A 14,307-nucleotide genomic window follows, 5' to 3' on the forward strand; every position below is an offset into this window, starting at 1 on the left:
AAAAGAAAGAAAGAAAAAGATCTGTTAGCTGGAATATACTGTTTCAAGGAATCTACTCTTCCTAGGAAAAATAATATATAATAAACACTAATCTTCTCAAAAATCTCAAAAACACTTCATTCTCAAAAATCCTGGGAAACTCCATGTTTTGTTCTTTTAAAGACCGTGTAAGACTGTAAAATTTCCCTATTCTATAAATCTTATAAGTCATAATGAAAATAAAATTTAAATGATAAATGTCAGTTGCAGAAGTTATCACCTTTTCATTTGAATGCTTGACTTCTATTGGATAATTCTCTTCCAAGAGACCTACTTGGGAAAAAGAGGTGACAGCCAACTCATTGCCTAATTGATTTAGGAACAGTGCCCAGGGAGATAGTCCAATTAAGTTTACAAGCTGGCAATTAGCAGGAAGCCCTCTAAATCCCTACACTGAGAGCCTGTTTACTTTAGTAAGAAGGCAAATGTGCTAGAGATAGGAAGAGAAAGCTGTGCTTTTTGCAAAGCTGTTGTGAGTAGGCCCACAAGGGAGGGCTGCAGAAAAGCTAGGTATATGTTAGTAGATTGCCTTCTTGTTTGACAGGTAACTGGGATACAGAGAGAGGGAGAGAGTTTCAACAAATATGCAAAACATCTAACATCCACTTTAATAAGTGTTGTGCGTGGAGACACACCACTATTAAACATGTAGTTGGGCAAAGTAGAACTGGATTATCTCATAATAAATGAGATTCCAAACATATTTTTCTTGGATAATACTAATGTTATGAATGGATTTAGGTTCTTTTTTTTTTCATGTGAAAAGAACATAGGCCTCACTTATATCCCTGATAGCTTTCAAGTTAAGTCATTTTCATTAGATTTATTTCATTCGTTCTATTTCAGAGGCAAGTAGATCCATTAAAAACAAAAAGTAAACTGACAGTTACTTAACAAACACTACAATGTTTTTTAAAAACTTAACTTTGTGCCACAGAGCCAAATCCTGTCAGGGGTTTTGATATGTATCTACTTTTCTATGTTTTCAGGTTGCAATCAGTTCAGTTCAGTTCAGTCGCTCAGTCATGTCTGACTCTCTCCAGGCCTCCCTGTCCATCAGCAACTCCCGGAGTTTACCCAAACTCATGTCCATCGAGTCGGTGATGCCATCCAGCCATCTCATCCTCTGTCGTCCCCTTCTCCTCCTGCCCCCAATCCCTCCCAGCATCAGGGTCTTTTCCAGTGAGTCAACTCTTTGCATAAGGTGGCCAAAGTATTGGAGTTTCAGCTTCAGCATCAGTCCTTCCAATGAACACCCAGGACTGATCTCCTTTAGGATGGACAATAACGTGCACTAATTGAAACATGTTTTTTAAAACCTAAGCAAGTTCCTCTCAAGAATGTTAAATTATCAAAACTGCCTTAAAAATATCATATATTTAAGGACATAGCTGGTAATGCAAACCTATAGAAGGCAAATAAAAATTATGTTGAAATAGTATACATTAATACATAATTTTCCTAATATTGAAATAATTTTTTGAATATTTTTATCTAAAAGAAAAACATAAAGTTACACAAATATCTTCAGCAAATTCTAACCAAGCATTTTCCTTCCTCTTCTTTTAAAACTCTTGTTTTACATATTTTCAATCTGGAAAGAAATGAACACTCATCTAAAATAACTTAATAGGAAAAGTATTATATCCCTACACACAGAATTTTACAATGGACATAGTAAGTACTTAAAAATATTCTCATATGTACTATTTCTTAAGGAATTTTTTTAGTAGCCAGTTTAGTTTGGAAAGCATCATATATGGACAGCTCAGGCTTTTTATTCATGTGATGGAAAATTAATGCAATTTCAAAATTTTTCAATATATAATGGACCTTGAGATTTTAGAAAATCATCCACAAAACTTTCTTAAGAAAACTACATGAAATGTTTGAAATGTATGCATATCGATGGGATGAGAAACAAAGAAAATCTACATTCCAGGAACAGTTTTACTGTCTTAATTATACTGTCATCATAAAAAAATTTATTTACTCACCAACTTCCTTGACTTACCAAGTTTAAACAGAAGTACACCCAAAGGTCCTCTGTCAAACCTGAGGAAGAGGAGATTATAGATGTCCCCACTTTCAAGCTTCTTAGAAACAACCTGAGGCGCTATCCACTGCATTTGAACAAGACTGCTGGAAACATCAAAGAATTTTTTGAATTGTAGAGTCTCCCTAGGTGAATTGTCTTCAGTCAAAAGCTGGATGTTAATAGGAGAAAGAGCCATGTCAAATATTTGCAGCTCCCCTTGGTTACTACCAACTAACAGAATGGCCCCACTTGGGTGGCAGCTTACTAATGAAGGCAGAAGTTCAGCCTGAGCTAAGAGAGTCACTCTACGGTGAGTTTCATAAAGAATTATTGAAGAATCTTCACAGCCCAGGATCAGTTTGTCTTCAGCAGCATTCCTGCAACAACTAATGGCCTTTGACTTAAGTGGTATTCTGGTGACTGATACACACTGGATTTTGTTCCGAACACACTCATAGATGCAGCTGTCAGCCATGGGCTCTTTGTCTACACTGACGGAGCACTCCACTGTCAACACTTGATTAGGATGTTTGGTGTCAAAGCGAACATCCAGTGGATCCCATTCTGTACGTACAGAACTCAGAACCTGTAAGAAATATAACAAGTATGTTCAGATAGACTGTGGTTTTTCTTCAGCTGTCACACATAGCACTGCATATTAATCTAGAATCCTACTGAATACAGTCAACTACCACCTTAAATATCAGCAACATATTAGCAGGTATGTATATATCTCATATAGAACATATATAAATGTGTGTGTGTGCACGTGCACTGTCATGTCTGGCTGTAGCCTGCCAGGTTCCTCTGTCCATGGGATTTCCCAGGCAAGAGTATTGGAATGGGTTGCCATTTCTTTCTCCAGAGGATCTTCCTTGACCCAGGGATGGATCTCCTGTCTCCTGAGTCTCCTGCATAGGCAGGTGGACTGTTTACCACTGAGCTACCTGGGAAGCCCATATATAAATAAATATAGCACATACTGAGCACAGCTGCAGAAATTAAATTATAAAATTTTAATTTAAGCATTTTGTTTTAGAAAGTCTGTAAGTAACATACAGACAAATATTTCCTACAATATACAGAAACTTATAGAGTGGGCTTTTAGTAAAATAATATGCCTAGCAGATTATCTAAAGACAACAGAAGTGTGATTTTTAAAGGATGAATAAAGGATTTTAACAATTCAGTTCATCTTCTTCCAACCCACTACCCCTGCTGATTCTAAAATTACTGGTAAATTATTTACCAGAAATATATTTCTAATTAGTAGTGTAAGAAATAAAAAACCAAAATGGTCTGTTTTCAAGAACATCTAGCATTGAGTGAGAGCTTGCTGATGTAATAGCCAATAGCTGATAGCCATAAGGGATACAAAACTAGAAAGTCTGGGCAAAAAAAGGGAGGGTGAGATGCCTGAGATTTTCGTGCAGGTTCATCCTACCGGTGAATTCAAAACCTAAGAACTGGAATAGGTACACAGAAAAGGAGGAAATAAGACGTGGCGGGGTGGTGGGAGGAGATCATAAAGAGGGAGGGAACAAACCTAGGTGACAACCAGGAAGACTGTTTACCCCTTGGTACTCAGCCAAAGAGGAACAGGGAGAGGGACTTGCATTCGAGGGATAAGATGCTCCCTGTAATGACTCTGGGTGTGCCTGCCCATCAGACACCAGATCTTGCAAGACCATCATTAAAGCCTTACTTCCATTCTTTGGGTTTGGTGAGTGTGTTTCTCACAAGTAGGGCAGGGTAGGCAAAAGAAAAAACTTTAGAACTCTGTTAACATTCCTGTAGAAATATTTTGTTGTTGTTGTTTATTTGCTAAGTCATGTCAGACTCTTTTGCAACCCCATGGACTGTAGCCCGCCATGCTCCTCTGTCCATGGGATTTCCGAGGAGTAGGTTGTCATTTCCTTCTCCAGGGGATCTTCCTGACGCAGGGATTGAACTTGTGTCTCCTGCACTGGAAGGCGGATTCTTCTACCACTGATTTTATTGTCAGAAAAGATATGAAGGGTTGTTAAGTAGGTCAGTGATCAACAGAAAAAAAATAAGAAGGTAATGTACTAGTTATGACCCAGAGGGATGATACGGGGAGGAAGAGGGAGGGGGGTTCAGGATGGGGAACACGTGTATACCTGTGGCGGATTCATGTTGATGTATGGCAAAACCAATACAATATTGTAAAGTAATTAATCTCCAATTAAAATAAATTAATTTACATTAAAAAAAAGACCTGGTGAGTAGTATGACTTATAATATTAGTGAGGCAAAATTTGAAAAGCATTTCTAGTGTGGAAAGGAAAGGCAACAAGAATAAAGGAATAAAGCAGGCCATTCATCTTATTCATATGTAAATGTGGGAGGCCAAAAATCTGGAGAATGGTATCTGAGATCATTTTTAACACTGCTGAAAACCTCAAAATTAGATTTAGAAACATTACAAAGCACATGTCTACAAGAGACAGAATTTCACAGAACTCTGCATGTGTATTTGTGCACTCGCAGAAGTTCAAAATCTGACGAAATAGGCCAGTATCTGAGTTAATAGTATTATATCAAGGTCATGTTCCAGGATTTGACAATGTACTACAGTAATGTACATTGCTGCGGCAACCAAGGGAAACTAGGCAAACTAGGGGGGAAAGTACAGGAAGGGAATATGCTTTTAGCCATTTTGGCAATTATTTTAGCAGTCTGGCTGTCTGGGGAGGCCTTACAAATAGCTGTGAAAAGAAGAGAAGCTAAAAGCAAAGGAGAAAAGGAAAGATATAAGCATCTGAATGCAGAGTTCCAAAGAATAGCAAGAAGAGGTAAGAAAGCCTTCTTCAGTGATCAAGGCAAAGAAATAGAGGAAAACAAAAGAATGGGAAAGACTAGAGATCTCTTCAAGAAAATTAGAGATACCAAGGGAACATTTCGTGCAAAGATGGGCTCGATAAAGGACAGAAATGGTATGGACCTAACAGAAGCAGAAGATATTAAGAAGAGGTGGCAAGTATACACAAAAGAACTGTAAAAAAAAGATCTTCACAACCCAGATAATAACGATGGTGTGATCACTCATCTAGAGCCAGACATCCTGGAATGTGAAGTCAAGTGGGCCTTAGAAAGCATCACTACGAACAAAGCTAGTAGAGGTGATGGAATTCCAGTTGAGCTATTTCAAATCCTGAAACATGATGCTGTGAAAGTGCTGCACTCAATATGCCAGCACATTTGGAAAACTCAGCAGTGGCCACAGGACTGGAAAGGGTCAGTTTTCATTCCAATCCCAAAGAAAGGCAATGCCAAAGAATGCTCAAACTACCACACAATAGCACTCATCTCACATGATAATAAAGTAATGCTCAAAATTCTCCAAGCCAGGCTTCAGCAATATGTGAACTGAGAACTTCCAGATGTTCAAGCTGGTTTTAGAAAAGGCAGAGGAACCAGAGATCAAATTGCCAACATCCGCTGGATCATGGAAAAAAGCAAGAGAGTTTCAGAAAAACATCTGTTTCTGCTTTATTGACTATGCCAAAGCCCTTGACTGTGTGGATCACAATAAACTGTGGAAAATTCTGAAAGAGATGGGAATACCAGACCACCTCACCTGCCTCTTGAGACAGCTGTATGCAGGTCAGGAAGCAACAGTTAGAACTGGACATGGAACAACTGACTGGTTCCAAATAGGAAAAGGAGGATGTCAAGGCTGTATACTGTCACCCTGCTTATTTAACTTATATGCAGAGTACAGCATGAGAAATGCTGGACTGGAAGAAGCACAAGCTGGAATCAAGACTGCTGGGAGAAATATCAGTAACCTCAGATATGCAGATGACATCACCCTTACGGCAGAAAGTGAAGAAGAACTAACAAGCCTCCTGATGACAGTGAAAGAGGAAAGTGAAAAAGCTGGCTTTAAGCTCAACATTCAGAAAACGAAGATCATGGCATCCGATTCCACCACTTCATGACAAATAGATAGGGAAACAGTAGTAACAGTGAGAGACTTTATTTTGGGGGGCTCCAAAATTGATTTTCATCGACTGCAGCCATGAAATTGAAAGACGCTTACTCCTTGTAAGGAACTTTACGACCAACCTAGACAGCATATTAAAAAGCAGAGACATTACTTTGTCAACAAAGGTCCGTCTAGTCAAGGCTATGGTTTTTCCAGTAGTCATGTATGGACATGAGAGTTGGACTATAAAGAAAGCTGAGCACCAAAGAATTGATACTTTCGAACTGTAGAGTTGGAGAAGACTCTTGAGAGTCAAAGGGACTGCAAGGAGATCCAACCAGTCCATGCTTAAGGAAATCAGTCCTGAATATTCATTTGGAAGGACTGATGTTGAAGTTGAAACTCCAATACTTTGGCTACCTGATGTGAAGAACTGACTTATTTGAGAAGACCCTGATGCTGGGAAAGACTGAAGGCAGAAGAAGGGGATGACAGAGGATGAGATGGTTAGATGGCATTACCGACTCAATGGACATGAGTCTGGGCAAACTCATTGGGAAAGACTTTGATTCTGGGAGGGATTGGGGGCAGGAGAAGAAGGGGGCAATCAAGGATGAGATGGCTGGATGGCATCACTGACTCGATGGACGCGAGTCTGAGTGAACTCCAGGAGTTGGTGATGGACAGAGACGTCTGGTGTGCCGCAGTCCATGGGATCGCAAAGAGCTGGACACGACTGAGCAACTGAACTGAACTGATGGTCTTCCTAGTGGTTATGTACAGTTGTGAGAACTGGACCATAAAGAAGGCAAAATGCCAAAGAATTGATGCCTGATGCCTTTAAACTGTGGTTTTGGAGAAGACTCCTGAAAATCTTTTCGACGGCAAGGATATCAAACCAGTCAATCTTAAGCAAGATCAACCCTGAATATTCACTGGAAAGACTAATGCTGAAGCTGAAGCTCCAATATTTTGGTCATCTGATGCGAACAGATGACTCATTGGAAAAGTCCCTGTAGCTGGAAAAGATTGGGGGCAGAAAGAGAAGAGGATGTCAGAGGATGAGATGGTTAGACAGCATCACCAATGCAATGAACATGAACCTGGGCAAACTCGAGGAGATGGTGAGGGACAGGGAGGCCTGGGCTGCTGCAGTCCATGGGGTCTCAAGGAGTCAGACCCAACAACAAGAGGCAGATTCTGACTGGTGTGAGGTCATACCTCATTGTAGTTTTGATTTGCATTTCTCTAATAATTAGTGACGTTGAACATCTTTTCATGTGCCTATTGGCCATCTGTATGTCTCCTTTGGAGAAACATTTACTTCTTCTGCCCATTTTCTGATTGGGTTGGATTTTTTCTGATATTTAACTGCAGGGATGAGTTATCTACATATTTTGGAAATTAATCCCTTGGTAGCACAGTATGCAAATTTCTTCTCCCAGTCCACTGGTGAAAGGTCTCCTTTGCATGAAAAAGTTTTTAAGTTTAATAAGGTGCCATTTGCATGCTTTTGTTTTTATTTCCAGTACTTGAGGAGACAGATCCCCCCAACAATATTACTGCAATTATATCAGAGTGTTCTGCCTATGTTTTCCTCTAGGAGCTTTACAGTTTCTATTCTTACATCTAGGTTTTTAATCGATTTTTATTTTATTCTTGTATATGGTGTTAAAGAATGTTCTAATTTTTTTTTTAGATATACCTGTCCAGTTTTCCCAGCACCACATATTGAAGAAACTGTCTTTTCTCCATTGTGTAGTCTTGCCTCACTTGTCGCAGGTTAACTAACCATATGAACGTGGGTTTATTTCTGGGCTTTCCATCCTGTTCCACTGACCCATATATCTGTTTTTGTGCCACTACCATACTGTTTTGATTACTGTAGCTTTGTAGTATAGTCGGATGTCAGGGCACCTGATTCCTTCAGCTCCATTTTTTTTCCTCAAGACTGATTTGGCTATTCATGATCTTTTGTGTTTCCATACAAACTGTAAAAAAGTTTTATTCTAATTCTGTGAAAAATTTGGATAGGAATTGCATTGAATCTGTAGATTGCCTTGTATCAGTTCAGTTCAGTTCAGTTGTTCAGTCGTGTCCGACTCTTTGCGACCCTATGAATCGCAGCACGCCAGGCCTCCTTGTCCATCACCAACTCCTGGAGTTCACTCAGACTCGTGTCCATTGAGTCAGTGATGCCATCCAGCCATCTCATCCTCAGTCATCCCCTTCTTCTCCTGCCCCCAATCCCTCCCAGCATCACAGTCTTTTCCAATGAGTCAACTCTTCGCATGAGGTGGCCAAAGTACTGGAGTTTCAGCTTTAGCATCATTCCTTACAAAGAAATCCCAGGGTTGATCTCCTTCAGAATGGACTGGTTGGATCTTCTTGCAGTCCAAGGGACTCTCAAGAGTCTTCTCCAACACCATAGTTCAAAAGCATCAATTCTTTGGTGCTCAGCCTTCTTCACAGTCCAACTCTCACATCCATACATGACTACTGGAAAAACCATAGCCTTGACTAGATGGACCTTAGTCGGAAAAGTAATGTCTCTGCTTTTGAATATACTATCTAGGCTGGTCATAACTTTTCTTCCAAGGAGTAAGCGTCTTTTAATTTCATGCCTTGTACAGTAGAGTTATTTTGACAATACTGATTCTTCCAATCCGAGAACGTAGTATATCTCTTCATCTGTTTGTGTCATCTTTGATTTCTTTCGTAAGTATCTTATAGTTTTCTGAGTACATGTCTTTTGCCCCCTTATGTATTTCATTCTTTTTGATTCATTGGTGGGCTTTCCTAGTAGCTCAGCTGGTAAAGAATTTGCCTGCAATGCAGGAGACCCCAGTTCGATTCCAGGGTCAGGAAGATCCGCTATAAAAGGGATAGGCTACCCACTCCAGTATTCTTGGACTTCCCTGGTGGCTCAGAAGGAAAAGAATCCACTTGCAATGTGAGAGATCTGGGTTCAATCCCTGAGTTGAGAAGATCCCCTGGAGAAGGTAATGGCTACCCACTCCAGTATTCTGCCCTGGAAAATTCCATGGACAGAGGAGCCTGACAGGTTACAGTCCATGGGGTTGCCAAGAGTCGGACACAACTAAGCGACTTTCACTTAATGGTAAACAGTATTGTTTCCTTAATTTCTCTTTGTGAACTTCTGTTGTCACCGTATAGGAATGCAAGAGATTTCTGTATTAATTTTGTATCCAGCAACTTTACCAGATTCACTGAGGAGCCTAGTAGTTTTCTGGTAGCATCTTTAGGATTCTCTTATATAGTATCAGGTCAACAGCAAACAGAGACACTTTCACCTTTTCTTTTCCAATGTGGATTCCTTTTCTTTCTTTTTCTTCTCTGACTGCCATAGCTAGGACTTCCAAAACTATGTTGAATAAAAGTGGCAAGAGTGGACATCATTGTCTTTTTCCTGATCCTAAAAGGAATGCTTTCAGATTTTCACTACTGAGTATGATGTTAGCTGTGTTTGTCATATATGACCTTTATTATAAGATATGTTCCCTTAATTGGAGAAGGAAATGGTAACCCACTCAACTATTCTTCCTGGGAAAATCCTATGGACAGAGAAGCCAGGTGGGCTACCATCCATGGAGTCGCAAAGAGTAAGACACAACTGAGAATGCACACATGTTCCTTTAGTACCTACTTTCTTGAGAGTTTTTTTTTTTATCATAAACGGATGTTGAATTTTCTCAAAAGCTTTTACTTTATCTACTGAGATAATCATATAGTTCTTATTCTTCAATTTGTTAATGCAATGTATCATATAGATTGCTGTATACTGAAAATCCATGTATCCCTGGCATAAATCTCACTTGATCAAGGTGTATGGTTCTTATAATGTACTATTGGAGTCAGTTTGCTAGTATTTTGCTGATGATTTTTGTGTCTATGTTCATCGGTGATATAGGTCTGTAATTTTTTTCATATCCTTGGTTTTGGTATCTGGGTGATGGTGGCCATATAGAATGAGTTCAGAAATGTTCCACCCTCTACAATATTTTATGATAGTTTCAGGATAGGTGTTAACTCTTTAAATGTTTGGTAGAGTTCACCTATGAAGCCATCTGTTCCTGCACTTTTGTTTGTTGGGAGATTTTAAACTACTGATTCAGTATCAGTACTGTAATTGATGTTTTCATATTTTCTATTTCTGGTTCAGTCTTCCAAGACTGTACTCTTATAAGAATCTGTCCAGTTCTTCTAGGCTGTACCAGTTTATTGGCATGTAGTTCCTTGCAGTAGTTTCTTATGATCTTTGTGCTTCTGTCATAACTTCTTTTTCATTTTTGATTGTGATTTGGGCCCTCTCCCTTTTTTTCTTGATGAGTCTAGCTAAAGGTTTATCAGGTTTGCATATCTTCAAAGAACTAGCTTTTAGTGTTGTTGATCTTTTCTATTGATTTTAGTCTCTATTTCATTGATTTCTGTCCTGATCTTTGTAATTTCTTTCATTATACTAACTTGGGGTTTTGTTTGTTTTTCTTTCTGTAGTTGTTTTAGGTGTAGGGTTAGGTTATTTACTTTAGATCTTTCTGGTTTCCTGAGGTAAGCTTGTGATCCCTTTAAACTTCCCTCTAAGAACTGCTTTTGGTGCATTCCATACCTTTTGGATGGAGAAGGCAATGGCACCCCACTCCAGTACTCTTGCCTGGCAAATCCCATGGACAGAGGAGCCTGCAGTCCATGGGGTCGCTGAGGGTCAGACACGACTGAGCGACTTCATTTTGACTTTTCACTTTCCTGCATTGGAGAAGGAAATGACAACCCACTTCAGTGTTCTTGCCTGGAGAATCCCAGGGACGGGGGAGCCTGGTGGGCTGCCGTCTATGGGGTTGCACAGAGTCAGACACAACTAAAGCGACTTAGCAGCAGCAGCAGCAGCAGCATACCTTTTGGATAATCTTGCTTTCTTTTTCATTTGTCTCTCAAAAAATATCTCATTTAATTTTTTAATTTCCTCTTTCATTTCTTCAGTGATTCAGAAACCAGACCTTATTGAATAAATCAAGAATTCCATGTTTGCAGCAGGAAATGCACAAGATAACCATGGACTATATTTTTATACCAGAGGGAAGCTACCCTCTGGTATAGGGTAGCTACCAGTAAAGGGAAGCTATCCATTACTAAGGTATGACAAGAAGAGAAGCCAACTCAAAGAGAATACCTTTGCTCTAGTTAAAGAATCTGTACTTCCAAAAATATAACAATTTATGAAACCCATTAAGTCAAATATGTCTAAATCCATGAGTTAATAATGTTATTTAAAAACAAAAACGAATTGATAACCTTCAGGGAGTGACAGAGAACCAATCCAATCTTGAAAACTAGTAAATAAAAGAAACAGACACTTATCCTGATTATACTATATGAATCCAGCTACTGGGAAAACACACAGGAGATGAGTAGAAGTGTCTCATTATAAAAGTATCCCAACTAATTAAAAAATAATGTCATTAGATATCACCATTTTCCAACCTCCATGAATTAACGGACCTAAGCACTGAGCATCAGTAGTTACTAAAAATAAAAAAAGAGAGTCAACCAAAAGAGAGAAATACAACCTAGCATCATATGCCTTCCAATTAAAAAACACTCCTTCACATACATTCTTGCCAAAACTGACCACTAACTTGCAGAATTTTCAAAAGACAAAGAAGCATGCTGAACCACATCATGATGATGGGACCAACAAAATCCAGACTGTGGGACACTACAGTTTCAACAGATAACTTTCAATGAAAAACATAAAAAAAGAGAGTGGAGCGGGAACCTGTAGACTAAAAAGAGATTTCAAAGACACATTAACATGTTTTAGGACTCCCCTGGCAGTCCAGTGGTTAAGAATTCACCTGTCAATGCAGAGGACATGGGACTGGTTAAGATTCCACATGCTGCAAGGCAAGTAAGCCTGTGCACCACAACTATTGAGCCAGTTGGTGCTCTAGAGCCTGCATGCAACAACTAACTGAAGCCCACAGGCTCTAGAGCCTACGCTCTGCAACAAGAGAAAACATCTCAATGAGAAGTCTGCCTCACTGCAATTAGCGAGTAGTCCCTGCTCCCTGCAACTACAGGAAGTCCCACATAGCAACAAAGACCCAGTGTAGCCAAAAATAAATAAATAAAAGACATATTAGCATGTTTTAAATAGATAATATTAAACTGCAGTTTTGTGAGATACACACTTAGGTGATATATGAGAAAAAGTGTAAAAGTCACAACAGAGGATACTGTGGGGGACTAGGAAAGGGTTGAGATTAAAACAGAGTAAGTACATAGCACTATTTCTGGTGCCTGGGAAAGTCTATTTCTTGACCTGAGTGTGGTTACAGGGGTGTTTCTTTAGTAAAAGCTCATTAAATTATATATCTTGTCCCTATGGTTTTCCTTACTGTACTTTATAATAAAGAGATTAAAACAACCTCATCATCCCTAAGATAGAAAATCTTGGTTATTTAGTTGAAAAATAACACAATATATACATCTCTTTGGAAGAGATGTCTCTGAAATATTCTGGCTTTTCAGGTGAATGCATATGTAATGCTTTCTAAATGCTTCTTTTATGAAATTACACTGTATTAAAAGTAGGTCACATTTTTACTTTCTCATCAATTGACTGCTCCTCTAAATCATTCCTTGACAACATGTTTTAAGGTTTAATAGCTCTGCTAATATGTTTTTTATTAATTTGGTTAAACAGATTCAAGTGGCCTTCTCTGAATAAGATATCTTGAAATTATTGCCATACTCAGAAAGCTTTATCAAATGCTTATAGCTGAAAAGTTAAAATATCTACTCAAATAAGATAAAAGTAAGTTGGGTTGTCATCACTTTTTTGACAAAGTTAATGAATTAAATATTTCTAGGATGATAGTACGGAGAAGGCAATGGCACCCCATTCCAGTACTCCTGCCTGGAAAATCCCATGGGCGGGGGAGCCTCGTAGGCTGCAGTCCATGGGGTCGTGAACTGTCGGACACGACTGAGTGACTTCACTTTCACTTTTCACTTTCCTCCATTGGAGAAGGAAATGGCAATCCACTCCAGTGTTCTTGCCTGGAGAATCCCAGAGACGGGGGAGCCTGGTGGGCTGCTGTCTATGGGGTCGCACAGAGTCAGACATTACTGAAGTGACTTAGCAGCAGCAGCAGGATGATAGTAATTACTTTTTCCAAAAGTAAATATAGAGAGTGTGCCCAGCCACTCAGTCATATCCAACTCTTTGCGACCCCATGGACTGAAGCCTGTTGGGCTCCTCTGTCCATAGGACTTTCCAGGCAAGAATACTAGAATGGGTTGCCATTTCCTACTCCAGGGGATCTTAAGCATGTATGTGTTAGTCACTCAGTCATGTCTGACTCTTTGTGTAGCCTGCCAGGCTTCTCTGTCCATGGAATTCTCCAAGCAAGAATACTAGAGTGGATTGCCATTCCCTTCTCCAGCGGATCTTCCCAACCCAGGGATCAAACCCTGGTCTCCTGCATTGCAGGCAGATTGTTTATGTTTGAGCTACAGGGAAGTCCTATATTAAATAAAAAGGACTACCATGTTATGTGTGAGAATAAACACAAATACCACAGAAAACTATTTTTAAATGAATTTTATAGATAATGTTTTTCTTCATCCTAGTTATTGTGCATTTTTCAAAACAATCTTTTTCCCAGACAACAAAAATCTCTCTTGTTCTATGTTTCTAATTAAGATATGTACTGTTGTTTAGAACTCTGTGGTGTGCAATTAGACCTGCAGTTTTCTAATATCCATAAAATAAATTTTAAAACGTTCTTCCTCTGAAAGACAGATAATTCAGTAACAGAGAGCTTATTTCTGTTTTCTTTGTTTTTCTTTTTTTCCTCTTCAGCTGCTTGGTAAGCCAATTTTCTACTTAGAGTCTACTATTAGAACACTCATTTGGTTCAGTATGTGGGCTTTATCCTTTCCATGGTCTGTTATGCAAAAGAGATGGCTTTATACAATTTTTTCAGTCTGTTGTAAAGCAGTGGTTCTCAACTTGGATGCACATGAGAATCACCTAGGGAAGCTGTAAAAGAATACGATGCTGCCTCCCCCTCTGGAGATTCTGATGTAACTGGTCTGGGTGCGTCCCTTTGTAAAAGCTCTGTAGGTGACTGTAATGTGTTGCCAAGGCTAGGAACCACTACTCTAGGATCTTGCCACAGTCCAAATAAAAGCTTATTATCTTTTCTGATTGAACTTGGATGGGAAATGATTTTTTTTATTTCTGTCATTTAAT

At 39.2% G+C, this 14,307-nt stretch overlaps 1 protein-coding gene across 1 annotated transcript in view; it reads right to left on the bottom strand.

The window, feature by feature from the left end:
• The window catches only part of WDPCP (WD repeat containing planar cell polarity effector), a 225,345-nt gene that overhangs the window by 142,944 nt on the left and 68,094 nt on the right, over positions 1 to 14,307 (bottom strand). The window contains exon 9 of the mRNA XM_052647814.1: positions 2,054 to 2,663. Within this exon, the coding sequence (XP_052503774.1) occupies positions 2,054 to 2,663 (610 nt within the window). The remainder of the gene's footprint in view (positions 1 to 2,053; positions 2,664 to 14,307) is intronic.

The sequence above is a fragment of the Budorcas taxicolor genome, chromosome 11, assembly GCF_023091745.1.
Source record: "Budorcas taxicolor isolate Tak-1 chromosome 11, Takin1.1, whole genome shotgun sequence".
In the NCBI taxonomy this organism is placed as follows: Eukaryota; Metazoa; Chordata; class Mammalia; order Artiodactyla; family Bovidae; genus Budorcas; species Budorcas taxicolor.